General features: G+C 30.2%; 1 protein-coding gene across 4 annotated transcripts; it reads left to right on the forward strand.

Moving 5' to 3' along the window:
• Positions 1–833: 833 nt before the first annotated feature.
• On the forward strand, positions 834–23,238 carry LOC130449324 (pre-mRNA-processing factor 40 homolog A). Of its 4 annotated transcripts, none has more exons than XM_056787072.1 (13): positions 834–1,200; positions 1,257–1,559; positions 2,450–2,589; positions 2,640–2,755; positions 4,367–4,456; positions 4,538–4,758; positions 5,224–5,388; positions 6,812–6,991; positions 7,088–7,376; positions 9,378–9,607; positions 11,239–11,433; positions 12,109–12,339; positions 22,625–23,238. In XM_056787072.1, exons 1-13 carry the CDS (start codon positions 1,198–1,200, stop codon positions 22,745–22,747), a joined length of 2,286 nt encoding a protein of 761 aa, XP_056643050.1. In that variant the 5' UTR covers positions 834–1,197; the 3' UTR covers positions 22,748–23,238. The 4 variants fall into 4 exon arrangements, with proteins under 4 accessions (XP_056643050.1, XP_056643052.1, XP_056643053.1 ...); XM_056787074.1 differs by having other exon boundaries at positions 847–916; XM_056787075.1 differs by having other exon boundaries at positions 863–1,200; positions 22,498–23,238.
• The last annotated feature ends 481 nt before the right edge of the window (positions 23,239–23,719 follow it).

Genomic DNA, 23,719 nt, shown 5'->3' on the forward strand with positions numbered 1-23,719 from the left:
CTTGTTTTTTTATAGTTTTTGGTAAAGCATAGTTTGGAAGATAAGGTATTCGTGATCATACCTATTGGCATCTTATATTCCTAGCAAAGGAGAGTTACTGATATGCTCACTGTATATACCATTTGAAAAACAATAGATATTTATCCTTTCAGATGGCAAAGTAGCTCCTCAAACACTCGACTCTTATAATATTGTATGGGGTTCGAATCCAATCTTTCAACTCTCTGGGAGCAAATAATAGAGTTACTCTAATGTAGATACCAGAGTACACGGCTATGAACAAGCTGATCACTTGGCAAAGAAGTGAGACAATTCGTATAATAGGACCAAAACTTTTTATAGGTTTTCCAAAAAGCTATTAAATTATGGTCATAAAACATGAAGAAAAGAGAAGAAATCAGAAACATGGAATAAGACCCCAGGTGTAAAACAACCGAAGAGATTTTTTTCTAATTCTATCAACTGATCACAACAGGCCCATTCTTTAAGTAAATATGATCTAAGGAGAGTTACTGATATACTCACTGGATATATCATTTGAATAACATTAGAGAAAATCCCGACAGCTCTTGTTTCTGCAATGAATCAGAGGAAACAGCCGAACACCTTTTCTGTGAGAGCGAGACTGTCCATAGACAAAGACGTCGGTACTTACATTCAAAATTTTGAAGTCAGAAGAGGTAAGCCGTGTAGCCCCTGGAAAAGTAGTTTACATTTTATTTCTTTTCAAACATTTCATACCACTCATAAAAACACTGATATCAATTCGATGGAATTTTTTTTCCAAAAAGTGGCTTTGCAGTGTGTACAATGGAGATATTGACATGAATGACAGACGACAGTGCCTTGTCATATTGTAAAAGATGCATCCTTGCGTTCCTCTCTGAATTAAAGTGTTGATTTTAAAGTTGGGAATGTAAGAGATTAATATATATGTATATATAATATAACAATAATTCAAACAAAGTAAAGTTAACTTTGTGTAATTTAAAACACGCTATCACCATTGAGGACGAAAAGAAAAGTGTAATACAACAACTCTTATTAATTTGCATGTTTCGTTTGCCGATGTTTTGTGCTTTTTTATTTAATTATACAAACATAGGTATTATTAGTTGCCAATATGCTTTTAGCGTTTTAGCATGTTAATTAATTTACAGCTATTTGATAGTTGACTTTGATTTCTGCTAAAAGAGAATGGTAAATTTGATTAAAAAAAATTAGGTTAGGTTTTACTTAAATATTTGTAATTTTAGGAACCTGCCCTTCCTTCCCAAACCTTTGTTCCTCCTGCTGGTATAGGAACTCCTCCAATAATCCCTCAAGTACCTATGCCTGCTTTAGGAGCATTTCCATCTATGATTCCATCTTTCAATGTACCTCCACCAGGATTTGGCAACTTTGGTCCTCCAGGAGTTGTACCACCGAATATAGCTCCTATTGTTCCAGGCAGTGAATGGAGTGAACATAAAGCTCCTGACGGAAGAACCTATTATTATAATTCCGCTACAAAACAGAGTTCCTGGCAAAAGCCGGACCAACTAAAAACACCTGCTGAGGTAAGTTAACTTACATTATGTTGAAAAAGTCGACAAAACCAAATGATGTATAATTTGATCAGTTAGCTTGGGAAATTTTTAAATTAGACTTGCATATTATTTAACATATTTGGGTCATTCCTTATGAAGTCAACACTCTAAAATCAAAAAAATTACTGGAATCCTCAGAATTTAATAAAATTTGGTATGAATGTTCCAGTCATAGATATTAAGGAAAATTCCAATTTTTTCTAATATCTTGAACAGTTTCAGAATTACAGCTAATCACCAAAAAAATGTAACAGACATATTTTGAAATCACCATTGCTTTTCTCCTAATTGTGTCATTTGATTCAATTTTAAATCCTCTTTCTTTTGATATGCAACACAATATACTTTGTTATAGAAAGTTTTTGAAAAATCAAATTCAAAATTATGATTTTGATTTTCCCAAAAAATAACATTTTTGAAAATCTTCAAAAAATTCTTATTATTTTACTCCTGTATATTAGCTTAATTAGGAGAAAATCTGTGGAAATTTCAAAATGTCTGTTACGGTTTTTGGTGCATTATGGGAAACTTTATATAGCCGTAATTTTTGAACTCTTTAAGAAATTTTTTGTTGTTTTTTCTGTTGTCAGATTTGACTATAAGTTGTATTTCTTATAATAATAAAATTTATTTTCTTATCCTCTTATAATAATCTGTTACTCTCTTTAACTTACTTTTTAGACCTTTTTATATCCTTTTCATGATGTTTTATTTTGATTCTAGGTCTCTCTTGATAGTTATTTAGTTCTAGTATAGTATTTACCTGTTATTTCAAACTGATTTTCTATCAAAAGAGACCCTAGAATCAAGTTAAATGATGAAAAAAATCTTTTATTAGAACAATATAATATTTTTTGTAGCTGTTATTGTCACAATGCCCCTGGAAAGAATATACAGCTGATAGTGGTAAAATTTACTATCATAATGTAAATACAAAAGAATCTAGATGGGTTATACCTCCTGAACTAGAAGAAATAAAGAAGAAAATAGCAGCCGAAGAGTAAGTTCTTTTATTTTTTCTCCAAGTTTTATAACTAAAAATCATTTTAGATTGAAACCTTCTTCGGGTGCTGCTACTCCTAGGGAAGTGAACAGCCCAGTACCTATCTCACAACCTCTTGTAGTGTCTACAGGATCCACTGGACCAAACTCTCCAGCAATTTCAAGTTAGTGCTCAAAATGAATGTATAACATAAAACAATACAATCTACTAAATTTTTGATTATCACTTAAAACATATAATACTAAGTTAGAATATAAGTTTAATGCATTTCAGAGTAGTAAAAGCTGAGTGAGTAGGACAATTATTAACACAAAAGTAAATTTTCTTGTCTTTTGCCTTTGATCTAGTGTCCAAGATATCAAATTGTTACTGTAGTGTAACAAAAGTTATTGGTTGTGAGTGAATGTTTGGATTTCTTAGATACTTCCTTTTCTTGGATCCTGTTATATTTGCTCCCTATGATTGTTAGTTTTGTCTTGCTTATTTTTCCTACATAATTATTTCCTTCTGTGAATTTTAATATCCTGGTTGGTGTCATGCTATAGGTCTTGTTTTGTCTGTGTTGAAAATGTAATTTCATCTGCAGTCTTGTACAATGTAGGCTACATTTATTCTTCTACAGCATCCCTACAAATTTTTATAGACTAGATAGATAGATAGTTTATAGACTCCATTCATATACATTGAGTACATTTAAAGTCATTTTAGTAAATACAGCCAGTTACACCTAGATGTACCTAAATATTTTGATTGTCCTAATTATAATATATAATTCATCAATAATATTATCAATTATCATCAATAAATAATTCATAAATAAACGCAAAAAGTTAAAGTAGTATTTCAAAAGAAAAGACTTGGTAAAGTTTTTAAATTGAAAATTTGTCATGCACCCATGTTAAGGTGCAAGAAATATTTTAAATATGTTTTGTACCACGTGACATTCAACTTGTTGTTTTTTTTTTCGTTTTCAATCTAGATTTTTAAGTTACATGTCCTTATTATTTCTAGTGAAATAATCATGAATATCTTCATGTCTCATATGTATGCATGTACAAGCACGGAAGTGGTAATATTTCAATTTTTTTGAAAATTTCTCGGTAATTGGTGTTTTTGGGCACATTATAAATGATCCTTATTAATGATATGAATAGATATGCTAAACACTGGTAAGACAAATTGATGGCTCTTTGGCTCCATTTATTGCCACATAACTTGTTCTTTGATGTTGAATCACACCAAGGCTTCCTCAATATTTTTGAGTTTTGTTGTTCTGGCCTATTTCATTTTCAAAAACTTGTTATAAGCTCTATTTATTTTGTCTTTTTTTCAAAATTTTAAAATTGTCACATACACTATATTCTTTTGCTAAATATTTAGGTTTTTGCTCGATATATATGAGTTTTTTTTAGATATAATTTTTGATCTCAGCCATGTCAAAATATTGACAAATATGTAAGTAACATACTGACTGCAGATAAAACTCAAAATTATTTTAATAGTAACTCACTGTGCTAGATGTGAACACTCATTATTCAAATTGTTTACATTACTGAGCTTACTTTAAAAGATATGGTTCTATAAAAATATTAGTTCAATGTAATTGCCTGATAAAATATGCCCTGTTGGATGAAGTATTTTTTAAGATAATGTCAAATAGCCAGGATTTTTTGATTTTGCTCAATATAAATATAAACATTTTCAATAATACATTATTTGAGATTTCTTTTATTAAACTTAATGTGTTTGCTATTAACAAAATATTTTTTGTTAGATGCAAGTCCTGGAGGAAAAAGTGCTCTGGAAGCAGCGATGGAAGCAACTTTAGCAGCTATCTCATTACCGAATCCTCCTGCAAAACCAGGTAATTAAACATGAACCCTTTTCAATTGTAATAACTAGGATCTATTATCCTTCAATTATACTATGAGTTTTTTCTTTATAGATGAGGATTCGAAACCTTCAAATCAAGATGTTGTAAAAGAGCCTCGTATTTCAACACCAGAACCAAAGGTATTTAAAGATAAAAAAGAAGCTATGGAGGCTTTTAAAGAGCTTTTAAAAGATAAAAATGTACCATCCAATGCCAGCTGGGAGCAATGTGTTAAAATAATATCTACAGATCCCAGATATGAAACATTTAAGAAGCTGAATGAGAAAAAACAGGTATTGGTGAATTTTATTGTTAATAATTATTTTTTGGTAACATAATTATGTAGGAGGTGACTCTTTTATTGACGGTTGCTCTGGATAGTGCAATTATGATCTGCATAATATTCGATTGCTTTCTGATTATCACGCAATATATTTATATAGGGAGCGTTCATCTTCAAAGGGCTCTAGCTCCTTTACTTGTAACTCTTGAATAGATGTAATTCAGTTATAGTCAGCTCATCATAAACTACTGTTCAAGCATGCATTTCAAATAATATAAAGTATATGCACATCAAATGACTAAAAATGCAAAGCTGCTACCGACATTGAAACATTAGTTTTTGACAGGTGGTTACCTTGATAGACTTGTCCATCGAACTTACTAAAGTTATAGACAAATGGAATCTAGATATTTGGCAGTTACTTTCCCTTTATAATTTTTTCAAATTTTACAAAATTATTTTTTCTTATATTTAGGTTTTCAATGCATACAAGACTCAAAAACAAAAAGATGAAAAAGATGAACAAAGACTGAAATCCAAAAAGTATAAGGAAAACTTGGAAGAATTTCTTCTTACCACTGATCTTATCAGTTCAACTACGAAATACTATAGATGTGATGAATTATTTAGTACTATGGAGGTAATGTATATGATATATATATATAAGTAACCACTTAAACTGAGCTTTTTGATTGTATATCTTGTGAGGGCTCAGTTCACATTTTCCTGCTATTCATTTAGAATATATTACAATTATTTGTGTAAGCCAGTTAATCACTCTTTTCTGTTCTCTATCTGTCTGTTTCGGTCTTACAACACTTCCAAATTTTTTTTATCTCTAACAAGCTTATCTTCCTATCTACTTTTCAGTCTATTTTGTAATTCTCCTTATCCTTGTTCTTTCTCCTTTCCATTACTGTGCTTGTAGTAACCTATTTTCTGGTTGGCAAGCTTCTAATTTATATATGTTATGTTTTCTCCTGATTTATCGTAAATCTTCTTCTCCCCCTATTTCACTTCAAGATCTTTGTGGTTCCTCTCTATCACAGTTATTATCATTCATGTGTTTAATGATATTATTGCTTAATTGCAACTATTTCACTGTGTCTAATTCCACCTATATTTTCTCATTATTTTTTAAATTGTTTCCTTTATTTCTCATCGATTTTTTTTATCATCAATTGATATCTTATTGTAACTTCAATCTCTTTCACATTTTAATCTTTCTTTTTGCTTTGCGATTATTTCATTAAGCTCTTGACTTTTAATTTGTCTTTAATATATGCGTTTCTATTTATTTTTTCTTGCATACTTCTTATACTTTGTTTTATCTGTGAGAATATTCCTTTAATTACCTCCATATCATATTTTTTTAATGATAATACTTTTCATTAGGGTTTGTTAGACATCTACAGCTGGAACTCGATAATCACAGTTATGGGACTGACTGCAAATTACCAAAAAACGTCGGATTAGCAAATATTGTATTTCTTTGACTGATTTTAGTCGTGTATATGCAGGTACATACTCAAGAAAAATCTTTCATTATCAACATCTTACCTAAAATAATTGAAAAACATACACACATAATTAGTTTCGGCATTAATTTTAACTTAAAAAATATCTTTTAAGTGTTGAAAAAGTCTAATTTTCTGTTTTTTTTTCTGTGGTAATTACTAGTCATGGTTTCTTTTTGAAGATATTTTAGAACTAAAATTTTGTTGCAATAAAGTTTTCACTCTTCACACCAGCGTATTAAAACATTTGCAGCTGATATGGTTTGACACAGTTGAATGTTTAGCATTCAAAGCTTTTTTCATCTTCATTAGATGTGATTTCTTTTACTATCTCTTCGTCTGTAAACTCGGCGGTTAAGTTATCTTATATAATCCATCTTCTAAGGTCGTCTGAAGGAGCGTTAATTTTATCGCAAAGTTTGAGAGTGTCATTTATAACTGTATTTAGCTCAGACTCTAATACTTCTCAGACTGGCGTCGCTACATTATTGTAGCATAATTGTCTATTTGAATTCACGTATTACATTTATAAATATTGTTTTTCAGGTATGGAGCAATGTCAATGACTCTGATCGCAGAGATATTTATGATGATGTTATGTTTACTTTGGCAAAAAGAGAAAAAGAAGAAGCAAAAAATCTGAAAAAGCGTAATATGAAAAAACTAGCCGAGGTCCTCGAATGTATGACAAAAATAAATTTTGATACTACATGGTGTGAAGCACAGGTAAATTTTCAAATTATTATATCACTACACATTTTATTAATCGACAAATTATTCTCTTTAAACTTTCCAGTGATTTGCTCATTATTATATTTTTAGGTGCTGCTTTTAGAAAACAATACGTTCAAAAACGATGTTAATTTACTTGCTATGGATAAAGAAGATGCTCTTATAGTATTTGAAGAGCATATTAGAGTTTTGGAAAAAGAATATTTAGAAGAGAAAGAACGAGAAAAGCGAAGATTGAAAAGACAGTGTAGAAAAAATAGAGATCAATTTTTAGCTTTATTAGATCATTTACATGAAGAAGGAAAGTTAACATCCATGTCTCTTTGGGTGGAATTGTATCCCATTATTTCAGCTGATATAAGATTCTCAGCTATGCTAGGTAATTATTATATACACATCTTATAAACAATTATTTAAAGAAATATCATAAAGTAATACAAATAACTATTATTATAGTAATTTTTTTTCTCAGTTGTCTTTCAGAGATGTTAGGTAGATAGGAAAGTGATTTGATCTCAAAGGTTGGCTTCTTCTTTATGAATTGATGAAAAAATTGATTTTTCAAGTGTATATCCTGCCTTTTGTCACAGTAATTAATGAGCTTTTTTTGTTTTGTTATAAAACTATCAGTGGTACCTGGCATAACTTATGTCTGGATCAGAATTTAGAGAAAAAGTACTTAGAGAAGAGTAAATTTTCAATAAAAAGTTCCGCCTTGTGAAAATCTATCACCAGTATTTATAATTTCAATTTAATGCAATTTTATACATATATCAAAATATCGAAATGGTGAGTACTGGGGTTTTTCCTTTTGATTGAGTGAAAGGAACACCATCCATGAAAACTTAAATGATATATAGGTTTATTTGTTTAAATGTGAATGATGATAACAGTAAGTGCAAAAATTAAGCAATAACCATAGTATTCGAGGCGAATTTTGAATCTTCGCTTCACTCTCCGCGACATTGTCGTTGTTAATCAAATAAATTCAAAAATAATATAAATCGAAAAAAGAGGAATTTAACATATTTAAAAATAATGAAACTTAACATTTAGATGCAGATGACATAGTTGTATAATTAAACACAGTAAGACAGTTATAAGAAACTATAGACACATGGAACACAAATCTGAAGAAATTAATTATGAATAGTGACGAAGAGAAAACAAAAGTTATTGCTCTATCTGAAAATGGATATGCCTTAAACATACAAATAGAGAAATAAACATCAGGACAAGTACATAATTATAAATATATAGGAGTAGTGATAAGGAGTGAATAAAATATTTGAACAGACAGTTAAACGCTTTCATGGATTGATATCAAAGTATGGTTGCGAAAAGTGGATTGTGACATGAAAGTAATTAAGGTGAAAAATCAAATTACGAGGGAAGAACATAGAATCAAATGTAAGACAGATTTTATAGACAGAACTAAATTAGATTGGTGAAAACATATGCAAAAAATTTACAGATTACAGAATGGTAAAAATGTGTAGTAGGCAAAATCCATTGGCAAAAGTGAAGTGGAAAGATTAAAACGTAAAATTTAAAATTGAAAAAAATTTAATTTAATGTTAATTAATAATCGCCTAGCTTATTGATATATTATTTTAAACTTCAATTTCAATGGGATGAAATTTTTCGAAGTGTTGAATTAAAATTACAAATAATGTGGATTATTTTTGAGAGATGGTACTTATTTCATAATTTTTCCCTCTTAAGAATTTTTTCTTCAATTCCGTAGTCCTACATTTCTTGAAATATTTCCAAAAATAACTTTTTTTTGACTTTTTTCTAGCTTTAAAATCTTGTATATTCTGAAAAGTTCCTATGTTTGTTTACGAGCTCTATCTATACTCATCATTGAGAATGGTGTTTGTATATTTTTTACTTACTGCTGATTAAGTGATGAAGGATATGAAGATGAATAACCAAATCAATTATTGCTTATAAAATATACTATGTTGTAATAAAAGCCATTCAAATTTGAAAGAATGAATTTGTAGTAATTGTACAATTTGGTCAGACAAATTTGAAGGAAAAATGTCTATATTTGAGCTATGAGAAAAATAATAATTATTTAAAATACTTAAGCTTCTAACAATTTCTGTTACTTTGGAATTTTGGGAACTTACTCGATTTATAATATTTAATGTTTCAAATTGAATTTTCACATTACCAGCTGGCTTTCTAGTATATACATATAATAAAAGGATAACATTATTAGTACGGAATTGGAACGTGTGAAAAGGCAGGCAAGGAGAATACATTGCCCTTTTATTGTCTTAAAAAACGTAGAAATATGGATTGTTGATATTGTAAAAGTCGAAAACTAATGCAAATAGTATGGAATTTTTTGTATTTATACAATTTCTAGGCCAGAACGGTTCAACTCCTTTGGATCTCTTCAAATTTTATGTAGAGGATCTTAAGTCTCGATTCCATGACGAGAAGAAAATAATTAAAGAAATCTTGAGGGAAAAAGAATTTGAAGTTCAAATTGATACAACTTTTGACCAATTTGCTACTGTAATATGTGAAGATAAGAGATCTGCAACTTTAGATGCTGGAAATGTGAAGTTAACCTATAATGCATTCTTAGAAAAGGTAAATTAATTACACAGATCTGTTTTTAACTGATTTAGGTATTCTGAAAACTAAAAAATACTCAAAAAATTCCAGAATTTCAGGATATTTTGCAAAATGCAAGTTTTTTTAAAGGGAATTTTAGGATTAACTTCAAGTCATCAATAAATAGTACATTTTTATTTTCATTATTGTTTATGAATGTAAAGAATGCCCTGTGTGAGCTAAATTAACAAACATAAACATGTTGTAACCTGAACGTGCCCGGTCCGATAGTGTAAATAGTAGCGTGATACAATTACATGTTAACTCGTCATTGTTTTATAGATCTTGGCTAAGTTTAATGCAATGTCGTCTGTGAAGAAGTGTGTGATTATGTTTGACAGTTCTGTTATATTTGCGGCAAATATATGATATTAAAGCAAAAACTTAATATTACTTAAAATTCTGAGATCCAAATCCAAAAATAAATTTTGGGCCTCTCATAAAGTCTGCAAATGATAAGTTGAAGACCTTCAAAATTGGTTTAAGGGCAAGAAAAAATCTTTTTTATGTGCGATTCCTATGGTATGGCGCTAGCAAAAGAATCATTGTGATAATTGTTATTTTTGTTTGTGTCAAATGAAAGGATATAATTCAAAACGAATGCAGTCAATTTCATACCCTAATGTGCAATCAGCTATTTGTCTCATCCTTTATGGGACAAAGATGCCAGTGCCCAAGGCTCCTGCTATCTTGGAATATATTTTAAGTTCTGACGAAAATGGTGCTGTACCTGAAACCTATAACAAGTCAAGTTTCGAATTTGACGATGACATCAGTCCGAAATTGTTTTCCTGGGGCCAGCTAAATGATTTGGTAAGAGACTTGAATCTTCTCAAAAACACTGCTGAATTGCTTAGATCAAGGTTCAAAAGCAAGAACTTATTTTGCCGGTAGTGTCTTCCTCAAGGTTTATATATCGTGAGAATCAATTCTTTTCCTAATTTGCCGAAGACAACGAATTGAGGGCTTGATGAATACATTTAAGATCTAAGATCGTATTTTCATAGATTCTTCGAAAATAAGCCTTAAGGCTCTACTGCTTCACAATTACGGTTTCTATGCTTCCATTCCTGTCGGTAATTCCGTACACCTCAAGAAAACCTACAAGAACTTGGAATTGGTTCTTGGCAATCTAGGTTTACCGCATTCGCTTTCTTTTTGTGTCTGTAGTATAGAAGAGACCGAGCAAATCACTGGACCAAAAAGTGTTGACCTCCGAGGAACCTTAACGTTGGCGAAAAGAAGGTCCTAGATTAAGCTTTGGTATCTCATAAAATTCTATCACCGCTTCACATAAAGCTAGAATTGATGAAGCAATTTGTAAAGTCACTTCCAAGAGATGGAAATTGCTTCAAATACTTAATATTAAAGTTTCCAGGACTCTCGGCGGCAAAGGAAAGTGTTTTCATTGAACCAGATATTAGATGGCTTATGGTTGATGCACAATTCTTCATAACCATGACGGATCCTCAAAGGGACAAAGGAGGCACTTTATCACACTAATAAATCACCATATATGTGTTTTCATTCACCCTTATTAATAATACGATAGAAATTTTTTGTATAACAATATTTAACAGAGTTTAAATATGTATTTCCAATTTTAGGCGGAAGTTAAAGAAAAAGAGAGACAGAAAGAAGAAAATAAAAGGATTAAAAAGTTGGAGATTAGTTTTAAGGCCCTTTTAAAGGAAATGAATATAGACTTTGAACAGTCCTGGGAAGAAGTGAAAACAAAATTAGAAAAAGAAGAGGAATATTTAGCGTTTGAGTCAGATAGTGAACGACAACGTGTATATAAGGTGAGTTTTGAAATGGATTTTTATCTGGAAACTAAAAGGCAAAAGTGTGGCCCCTGAAACAAGTAAAAGTTGATTGCATTATAACATTTGTGTTCAAAGACAAGCTGCAATGTATTTAATAACTATAAATCTAGTTTTTTCATATTTATCGTAAGTCAAAATTGATAGTTGGGGTAGTTCTGAAGGACTTTTTGCGAATAATAGACAATTTAATATATTTATAATCTACACTTTCATCAAGCTTGGCGCAATTTGTCTCATAGAACAGGACCTTTGTAGGTGTTTGACTTTAAGATATCGCCAGCTTCATCTTCACCGTATTTTCCTCTACTACGACCATTTACACTAACTTTGTACAGTTCTTCACCAACCTACATCTTGAAATTTGGTATTGTGATTAAATTCAGTGTCTTGGAACCTTCCATGCATAAAAAAGTGTATCTCATTTACTATTTTTCTAAACAAATTTTGAATTTAGTTTCCAAATTTGTACTTCCCCCTCAAATTCTTTTCCTTGTCTCACCTCCTGTATCCTAAAAACTAAATAATTTGAACAAGAAGAAAACGTGCTTTATCACCCCACTTAATGCTTATTTGAATTCATGTTCCAGGGATTATGGGGTTTATAAGCTGATAATATTTTGTGAATCCTTTATTATAATGATGTTATTTTAGGAATATCAACATGAAATGGAGGAATCGTGTAGTCACCATCATTCTCGATTTAAGAGATCGAAGAAAAAAAAGAAGAAAGCATACAAATCATCATCTAGCGATTCCGATAGCGAAAAATATAAAAAATCTTCGAAACATCGATCAAAAAGTCCGACCCCGTATTCGGAAGATAGCAGTGAGGAATATAGGAAAAAGAAATCCAAGAAAAAACACAAGAGAAAAATGTCCCCTGTAAGTTAATAATTTTCAGAAATTATTGTTTGGGTTGTAATTTTGATATTAATAAATTAGCATTAAATAAATATTATTGAATAAAATAGTATATTAGTGAAAAACATAAAGCTATGGTAAATAACGTTTTAAAAACAAAAATTTAGATGAATATTGAAACTGAACAGAAAGTTTTAAGGTAATATCCACATATACAAATCAGCAATGTCAAATGTAAACATTAAAACCTAATGGGCATAAAAATGTTGAAAAATTTTGTAAAAATGAATGATATATTTTAATGAAAAGTTCATAAACCTTACCGATATACTGTTTACTATTACTAAATCAATACTCACACTTTCTGCACCTTCAAATCAGGTAGTGGTAATGGAACAGACGGCATTGTTTCGATTGGGACATTCAAAACATGACTAAAAAACTGTCATAAAAATGGAAGAGGTAGTAAGATAGTTTCGAATGTAAAAAAATTCCGAGACAAAATACAGGGTGGAACATGAGACATGAAATAATACTCAGCCAGTTTTAAAATTAATACATGTTTATTTGCACACAATCAAAGCACATTTTTTACCATTTTTGATAATAACATTCTTCAATTTGTTCAAATTTTGTGGTTTGTAGACACAGCTCTTACGTAACCCCCACACGAAAAAGTTGCAGTGGACAGTGACCATATCATAAGGGAGTTTAATTCTTTATGAAAACCAAAAGTTCATTATTGATTTGCAGCTCACTAGCATTACATCTACCCTACTGTCCTTAGCTTCTGACTATTCTTTTCCTTACCCTTTCAACATTTTCTAGTGTCTTTACATTGCATGTCAAGCTAGATTCTTTCTTATCCAGTATGTTACCAGTCGATCTGAAATTTTTTACCCGTCTTAAAATTGTGGTACGGCTATGAATAGCTCCATATCGACACACATTAAACCACGTAGCAGTACTAGACTCACCACTTCTCACAAAACAGCCATAAGCAAACAGCAATATTATATAGAATATAGAGGATACTTTAAGAAATGAAAGTTATAACTTTTAAATGGTTTCAAGTTTTGCAAATCTAGGGGTAGTAATAAAATATAAAGGACTTGAACTAAATACTAAAAAAACAATAATAACAATATATAAAATAGTAAATACACTCAGAACCTATTCATTTGAGACTTTAATTTAAAAAAGACAGTTGAAGCTATATTGGAGATATGGAAGAGAAATCTACTGAGGAAAAATAGAATGAGAAAAACTATTAAAGAATTTGATTAACTTTTCATTACAAATATTTGGGGCGAATTCAGAGAAGAGATGTTATGACTTTATTATGGAAGACTTAATGAGTATTTTGAGAAATAGAGTTATAAATAGAACATTCTGAGGAATATTGTTCGGAAAACTGGAGAGGAAAACATTTGACATTAATATTCAGTATATACCGTTGAAGGAAATTTTTAAAAATTTTGTGATATTAACATAAATAGCTTTAATTCTTTTTTGGTTTGCGTTGTGAGCAACAAAAAGAAGTAACATCTTGATGGTATTAGTAAAATTAAGTTGTAGTAGAATTTGGTAGATTTCTATATTAATAAAGGAGAGTACAGTACTAGTAATAGTATTCTTCCAATTGGCATTCATACAAAATACGCAAAAAATAGAAATATACAGGAAATAGCAAATGAGAACCTATCTAAACTTCAATTAAAAAGAAAAAATATAACAATTTAATGTATAAATGAAAAGCTATGTTAAATACAAAGGATGTTAGCAAAGTGAGTTTGATTTTTTAATAAAAATGAACGAGCATACATATACAGCAAAGCAATTTATTGCATCAAAGCAAGGAGAAATATCAGACCTGTACATCCGCGCGCAAGACCTTTCAGGTCGGGGACAACTAGTCCGAAAAAACGTCCGATCCGGGTTTTACTCGCATCGGGAAAAGTAGAATTACAATGAGAGGCATGATTGAAGACACACACATACACACTTTAATCGGTTTGCAGTGTGACCCCTCATAGGATTGTAATTTTATCTCCAACATCTCCATCACGTGTCATCATCAGTGATGAATCTTTATGTACGTTGTAGGTGTCCATAAAAATCAAAGCTTACCCCATTTGTAAGGAATTTTGGCACCTAGCTTGAACAAAATTTGTGGTAGCCTAACTTTTGTTTGACAAACACTAAAGTCTATGCTACTTATAGAAAACTAGACGAAAGCTTCACTTTTGTGTAACGGCAGTTTTCACGAATCTTCATCAATTTATAAAGCAAAAAAGGCACTTATCATAGTGGTGGACAAGCTTTGAAATAAGGAAAATCACTAGATGGAAAGTCGTGACTATAAAATCGGGTAAATGATATTTCACGAATTTATAAAGCAAATTCAACTACCATATTATCTGTGATTTGGCATTGAAACTGCAAATGGAATGGAGGAATGGATCAAACTACAGGAGTGTCTTAAGCACTTAGAAATAATGATTTTATTCGATTTTTTTAGTTATACCAAATTTCATATATTAAATTTTTTATTTATAGAATTCTCTCAATAAATTATTAAAAATGCCGTTATTGACCTACAAAAAATTTCTGTTTTGTTCATAAAGAGCGCCATTGATCTAACTGATTCACATCGGTCATCTTTAATTGTTTGGATAATGTGTAATTGCCGAATTTGTACGTTATCAGTAAAAGTCACATTTAAGATATGCAAATATGGTGTTTGTTTATGGTTACTGTAAAGGAGAATATTATCAACGATTTCGACATAAAGACATGTTAATAAAAACGTGTTTTCTACAGTTTTTAACCAACGTGCAAAAATGGTAACATTCCAAGTTCTAACATAACTTCTAACAAGTTACTCAACCAGGTGTAGAGGAAGTAGAAAATATCCTGGTTTTAGTAGAAGTACAGACAGTACAGTTTTCATGTGCCATAAATACTTTTTACTGATAAAGCAACGTTTACCTGTGTGAAATACCAACCCAATAATCAGGTTTATAAAACATTTATATGGAAGGTTCTAGGGCATTGGATTGGTTGGGGTGATCCTATTAATTGGTTTCCAAGGTCTCCATACTTAACACCAATAGATTATTGTTTATGTGGATGGTTCAAAAATAAGGTGTATAAAGTAAAATGGGGCACTCGTGAAGCACTAAATTTATTCAAAATACTGCATCCAATTTTAAAGAAGATAGGGGAGCAAAAGGCACTTGGTTTGATCGAAGCAGAAAATGTTTAGAGGCCAATGGCAGCATTTTTGAAAATTTATTGAAATAATACCATGCTTGAAAAAGTGTTAACTTATCAAATCTTATTTTACTATATAACTTGAAAATAAGTAAAATTGATATATTTGAATTTTTATCCATCATTTTGGAGTGTATAATACATTTCTGTAGTTTGGTCCAATTATTCTCACCCACCCAGTATATGTGTTCAGGGAATTGAAAATTTTATTTTTGACTTGTTTAGGAATATAACCTAATTGGGGCAATAATTTTTTCTGATCTGTTAACCTTATCTGTTTTTAATTTGAACCTGTCAACTGACTGTCATTTAAAATGTCTCCCATCAATTCTATAAGAGATAAATATTTTTTTTCACATAAGAGAAATATTTGTGCATATGTAGCTTGTACACATTAAAAAAAATGACTGACGATTTAAGAAGACCTAAATTGAAAGCATGCATGAAATGTTTTCGACAAGCTTGGAAAACATTCAAGGAAATACTACAAAATTATTTACTATTGACAAGTTTACGACATATTTGGACAGAAAGTGAATTGGGAATCCAATATGTTGGGCCAGAAATAGAAATAGAAATTGAAAATCTATAAAATATACTCTGTGTACCCATATATCTACTATTTAAATTTTCCTCCATCAAATTCTTTATTAATTTTATTTGGAACAACCATTCTAAAGATCTCGGATTTTTTTTCCTCTGGTAATTGAACGATCCAGTCTAATAAGTAATTTAGAAAATTTTGCAGCTGCTAAAAGGGCACGTATTATATACTATTTATGTTTCCGTACTAATTATTCTATAAGGAAGATCTTCATTGTAGTTTTACGTTAACAAAAAATTCAATCATTACAATAAATTTCTGTTTAAGGTGAGTAGTTGTTCTGGCTCTATTCTTTGATTTCTGAGTCACACATGAATTGATATTTTTTCATCTCATATAACTTTTCCTGGTGGGAACCAAGACTTCTTAGAAGGTGGTACCACAAAGCTTTGGAGTGAAGATTAAGGAAAATGAAATATATTAATGAAAGTAAATAATGACGTTTTTACTTACAATGTGGAAAAAGACCGCAATATAGTCGAGTTAGGAGAGAAAAAATAGGCAGACAAGAAAAATAGCAGACTACAGTCTTGTGGAAAATAGGAAAAAGGGAGACCCAAAAGATTGTTCCAGGATGAAAAATGTTGCGGCGAAGAAAATGATAAGAAAAACAGAAAAGTTTGGAGAGAACGGATTTTTCTTAATTTTTTGACATTTTTATTTATAATTTTTGTTAATATAAAAAATATACGTTTTGGACTATTTTTAGTTTTAAATAGTTAAAATGTGATGCTCAAGAGATTTGCTAGGGGTGAATTTTATGTTTAAGCTAAATTGATTAACACGTTAACCACGTTAGTATCTGAGCTGGTTGGAAGACAACTTACCTAAGTCTGTTTTCCAATTAGTTGAATTACTGATGATCTAATTTCTGTCAGTTAACTAGTGAACTAGATTTTTCTATTTTTAACGTTTACACTACTGTTCATCAAAAGTTGGATGGTGCATGAGGTTTGACTAGAAATGGTAGTAACTAGAAATTTAAATTTTTGGAAAAATATATTTTATAGTGAGGTGAAAGCTGCTTTGTAAAATATATCAGTATCATTAGGTTTTTTATTGCTGAACGATATATACCATTTATAATAATTATTATAAATTTATTATATATTTCGTTTCCGAGAGAGTCCATTTTGTATCAGAATTCCCGATTCCCATTAATGCACTAGCTACTTTCACCTTGTTCCCCAATCTATTTCTTTTCCTCTTCTACGTAGAGCTATGTGCCAACCAACTTCTGATGAATAGTAGTATTAAATTTTGCTAGACATACTTTTCATTTCCTATAAATAATGAATTATCCAAAAAAGTCTACTTAACATTGATTGTTGTAATAAAGAATTTCTAAATCTTTACTTATTTATCTTATTAAAATTTGATATTAAATAATGTAATCGTTTTTTATTGATTGAATAAAAATAACAATTTTGAAGGTAATAACATTTTATTATAACAACTGAAAGAAACCACAGTATTGCCAAAATAATTTATTTTGTAAAATAATTTTGTGGAAATTACTATTGTGCTTAAATTCATAAACTTAATTGTTTTTAAGCATTTGGATAATTGAAAATTCTGAAAATCAAAAGTACTAAGAATAGTGGCTTTTTTACATATTTAAACATAACGTTAGATATTTATTACAAAAAGAACAACAAATATTTAATGAAATTAATATTTATTAAGAACTTATTGGGAAATACATTTTCCATTTATGTATTTACATATAGGCTAAAGCGGTGCTCAGAATGAACGCGAACATGACGCGCTTTAAATGTTCATGAATGTTGAAAATACAACCCAAATTTAAAGCTGCACAGAATGAACGCGAACATAATACTGGTTCGCTAGTGAACATAACTTTGAAAATGGTTGTATATAAAGAAATTTGAAGGGTGATGAACGATTTTGAATTATGTATAATGTATTATATACTTACTTTAAGCGGTAAACAGAATGAACGCGAGCATGATGCGCTCTAGACGTTCATAAATGTCAAAGATAGTTCAATTTGTTGAGAAACTGTAATAACGCACACAATGATTGCGCTTGTATGCGCTCTTGACGCCGAAGTTAACCAACTTTCTACTTTTTACGCGCTGATCGTCGCTGAGAGTCAAAAACATCACCGCACTTTTCTAGTATACTTTCTAGTTGCAGATACTAGATAGAATTTATAGGTGCTCATGTGTTTATGTAACAAACAGTCGACCGAGTGCAAGAAAACTAAAATTTGACGAAATATAGGGAATCATTTTCCTATTTGAAAATTCCATGATAAGAACTGACGATTAACTTCCTGATCTAATCGACTTTAATGTTTTGTTATTAAATGTTTTGTTAAGTCTCTGTTTAAGTTTAAGTTCAAAAGTTGATCATATAAACCCCGATTCATCCTTCTATGTTTAAAAAACTCGTTCATTTTAAAATGTGTTGTAGTAAAGTGACTGTAGATATATCTATTCGAATTGAGGGGTCTCAACAACTAACGTTGTGCAAATGTCACTTTGTATGTATTTCTCGAATTTCATACAGTAAAGTAAGTATATAATACATTATAAATAATTCAAAATCATTGATGACTGCTTTATATACATGCACTTTTAAGGTTATGTTTACTGGCGAACCAGTGTCATATTCGCGTTTATTTTGTGCACCACTTTACTTTATGAAATGACACAGCGTTGTGGGTGAGACCTCTTAATTTGAATAGAAATTCTACAGTCACTTTACTGCAACACATTTTAAAATGAACGAAATTTTTAAACATAGAAGGATGAACAACTTTTCAACTTATTCCTTATAATCTGTCAAATTTATATTCGTACAAATTCTATCAGTCTTCGAAGTCATTATTCAGGGTATCTGCAACTACAAACTACATTAGAAAAGTGAGGTTATGTTTTTGACATTCATGATCGTCTAGGGCTTTATTTCAAGCAATACATTTTAAAACCATTCCATACTTATATGAATAAAGCTTATACAAAGAGTAACGTTGATACATATATCTTTTTACACTCTGAAAGAAATATATTAAGAAAAATATTATATGTTCGTATTGTTTATCAACCCATTAATGCCCAGAATTATGAAAATGCGTTTATTCTGTGTACCGCTTAATTTGTTTCTATTCTTGATCATTTCCATTTGGTAATTATAATGACGATATAAAGAAAATAAAATATTGGTAGCTTTGGTAATCTCGAGTCCATATATAAGTGAAGGCCGGATAATGAAGTTTCCACTATACAGAGTTCAAATTGTTCGACACTGCGTACACAAGTAAATATACAAATAAAATCTTTTTTTTTTGTTTCATTGGTATTTACTTCAGTTGTGTCGTTGTTAATTAAATAGTTGCGTAGAATAAATTCCAACTTATTACATTTCCCTTGCTACTATAATTTTTATTATATTAAGTGATATATAGCTATATAAATTTCTTTAACTTATTATTTCTTAGACCTTTTGATATGTCTAAGCTTCTAAAAGTTCTTAGACCTCTTCTAATTTAAAATTAGATTCTTTTGTAATGTTATAAAGACAGATGGAAATTTGATACAAACTATAAGAAGTCGAAACGTCAAATTCTGTTCTTTCTAAAAATCTTTCACTATTCTTCTGCTCTTCCTTCTATTTTTTATTCTCTCTTCTTAAGTCTTTGCGCTCTTACAAAATATGTTATTCGGCCTAGTATACCCGAGATTTGAATAAAAAATATCGCAAAGAGAGCCGTTTTTCAAGTCTTTTCTTTCGCATATCATTTCTAAATGGAATTTTAAGTTTTTCACTAAATTCTTGAATAGTTAGTCGCCTGTATAAACGATAAAGTATTTAGGCTAACAGCTCTTTAACTTTTATTTCTTCTCTTTTAAATCGCCGATACTACTTATAAAGTGTCTTCAAAGTTACGACGTGACCACCATACACAGATAATAACATTTTGCGACCTTCTTTAGCATTTCATTTCAACTTAACAAAATTTAATTTATTGTTGTAGATACCAGTTTCACGACTTATACTTTTAACACTATATAGTAGCAAACTGACAAGCCAATTCGAATTTGTCACTGCTTTCAATAAATAACCGAGTCATTCTGATTGAAAAAGATACATTTAAAGTAATTGCAGCTACAAAAATTTATTCACTGAATTTTTTATCACACCTTGTTAACTTTTATTTCTCATTGTTCCATTTGTGATTTCTGGTTTCTCCATTTGATTAAGTACCTATGTTTCACAAGCATGAGTTGTGGTGGTTTTACATACAGCTCAACAGGTCTTATAGCCGCAAGACTTGGAATAGCTCTACTACTTCCTTCCATTTTATTAATCATGACTGTTTAGCCCCAGTTCTCCTATCATATCCTTTCCAGATCTTCTCTACAAGCCTCTAACCATTTTTTTCCGTGGACGTCCTTTTTTCTATTTCGTTTCTTCTCCCGTTAATGAGGATCTTTTCACCCAACTATCTTCGTCCATCCTGGATGAATTTCCCATCCACCGGATTCTTTTTGCTGTCAGCACATATTTCATCTCAGCTTAACCTAACAGTGCTTTGATCTCTGCGTTAGCTCTTTTCCTCCATTGTTTTTGCTCCTACACTCCGAAAATCCAGTACCTTTCTCAGTCTTATGTTTATGTTGTTTTCTTCTTTTTTTCTTCATGGTCCAGCACTCGCTGCCATATAGTAGCGTTGGTTGTATAACTGTCTTATTAATGAGTAACTTGGCAGCTTTTAAAATATGTTAAAAGTTGTCTTAGGGATATAAATGTTTTGTTCCGCCAGTCGTTTGTCGATTTCCCTCATATCCTTCGTTTGTCAATGTCAGTCCCAGGTATTCAAACTGCTGGATTTTATTAGATCTATACTCTTTGCTTTGCCCTGTCCTCACTTGGTTGGAGTTATTGGAATCCCTTCCCATCTCCATATATTTGATCTTTTGTTCCTTTAAGTGTATATTATATATTCATTTATGAGTATATATTATATTGTAGTTCATATTCTTTTGCTTTCTTTTCATAGACTAGGAACATTTTCTCTAGTTCTTTTTAGTTCTACTTATAAATATCATATCATCATATCATATCATCCTTGCTTTAAATCTCTTTTTGTTTTAAAATTTTTCGATAGGCTTTCTTCGACAACTACTCCGTGTTATTCAGTGTCATTTTTACCAATTGTAGTATTTTCCTAGGCATTCCGAGTGCTACTAATACCTGGAACAAATGTTTTCTACTAATTGAATCTTACGCTTGATTGAAATCTACAAAGAGGAGCTTCACGTTTAATCCTTGGTCATAGTTATTGTTCTGGATTACCTTCAGAATGAACTAGTTAACTCCCCCTTTTTGAAATTTCCCTGGTACTCATCTACTTCTTTATCCAAATATTTGCTTAATCTATTTTTTATGATTCTAGCTAGGACTTTGTATACAACATCCAACAAAGTGATACTACTATAATTCACGTAATGGTTTTACATATTGTGGTATATAATTCTGATATTGTTTCTCTTAAAACGTCGTTTGATCTCATAAATATACTGAGCATTCCACATTTTTCACTACCTTTAGAAATTGAAGCTTTTTGCTTCCTTTCTACAAAATTTTTTCGTCTTTTCGAAGGCGTATTGTTTAACCCTTTTTGCTACAATTTTGAATTTCTTTTTTTTCTTATATAATTGTTCCATTACCATGTATTGAATTTTATTTTTATTAAATATTTTTCCAAAATTCTCAGCTTCCTTTTTTAACCTTATTGTTACCTCTTGTAACTCATTTCGTTTTCTTGTCATCATAATTGAGTTGTATGTAACGCTAGTTATTATTGTTATTCTGTTCCCCCTATTTCACTGTTTCGTATCTTGTTCTCCAACTCTATAATACAAAGAACTGAGGATAGAAGATCTCCTAGTCTAAGATCTACGTAATGAAAATTTTGAAATTATATATATTATATTATTATAAAATCTAAACTTTCTAACTGGGAACTTTTTAAAATTCAGTTATTTGTAGGTACAACAAAAATAATTACAGTTAGCTCTAAAACACATTTATAATTGAGATCGCTCTTCCTCCAAAGGAAATAGACTCTTTCTGTTCAAGTGCTGTAGGGTTTGAATTGTTAATACTGTGTATATTGCTTATTTTCAAACAAAAATAAAACAGTATAAGAATTTATTGTTAGACCAAAGACTTTCATTTCATCTAAGATAGTAATATCAACCCAAGCTAAGTGGTATACCCCATATTTTATATCTTTATGTTTATCAATATTTATATATCTTTTATAGTTTTAAGTAAAATAGAACTTCATGAAGAAGAATAATATACAAAGCTTCATTGAAGAGTTAACTAAAAAAATACAAAATAAAAAGAGTTGGAGCAGAGAAATAACGGATTTTTTTTGAAATTCTGCAGAACACACCGCCAGATAAGCACGTCAGCCGAGGCGAGTCTGAAGGAAGACGAGGAGAAATGAGCGAGACAGAATTAGAGAAGCAGAGGGCGCTGTTGTTGGCTAAATTAAATGAAAGTGAATGACAATATTATTGTAAATTACGCCATTAGGAAGTTTTATATCTTTACTCAAAAATCATTTAATTTCTTAATGTATTTGTATGATTAAGTTGAAATATCATTATTGTAATAACTTTTATTGTTCGACAGTTTTGTATATTAAAAAAATCTTCTGGGACTAAAAAATATATTAGATGTGAAACTAATGTACCTGGTGTTTGCTGAATTGTATACAGAGGAACAAGAAAATATTATCGTTAGTTTCCATTTCAGTTAATGAAAATGTTTTAATTATATTGCGTGTATCTTGTATTGATTTCCTGTTAAACTTGAAACTGTTGAATAAATTTGAACACAATGCTTATATAATCAAAACCTCCATTTTCGTTTGACTTAAAATTGAAATAATTTCTGGAAATTTTAATGCAATAAAGTTTTAAACTCACCAGGTATGTTAAATTGGAAACTTTAAATTTGGTGTTGAAATTTACGAAAAAAAGTTATCAAAAACGTCAGTGTTGATATTATTGTCCTTCCTAGTATGTAATTTCAAATGCTCTAGCGACTTGAGAACTTGAAATAAAACTGACAAAAAGTTTTTTAAAATGCCAACGTTTCGATATTTCATTTGATCTTTATCAAGGCTATAAATATATGGAACTCAAACGTTGATGAAAATAAACAAGTAAACAAAAAATTTTGAAATTAGAAGTAAAACAATAATTAGACACAGTAACAATTTAAATATCTATACATGTATATCTAAATGAATAGGACGCACTGCATGTAAGATAAACTATATAAAACAAATAAGAAAATTGTTGTATAAAACAGAAGAACAATGGATAGGTTATTAAACCTTGGAACAATTTCTTCAGTTTGAAATAGTTTTAAGAGTTTTATTCTCTTAGATATATAGATGTTGAATTGATATATTTATTACTCAATGAAGTAGATTCATCAAATATATTTGATGGTTTTGTTAATATATTACGT

This window comes from Diorhabda sublineata, chromosome 10 (assembly GCF_026230105.1).
Source record: "Diorhabda sublineata isolate icDioSubl1.1 chromosome 10, icDioSubl1.1, whole genome shotgun sequence".
Taxonomy (NCBI): Eukaryota; Metazoa; Arthropoda; class Insecta; order Coleoptera; family Chrysomelidae; genus Diorhabda; species Diorhabda sublineata.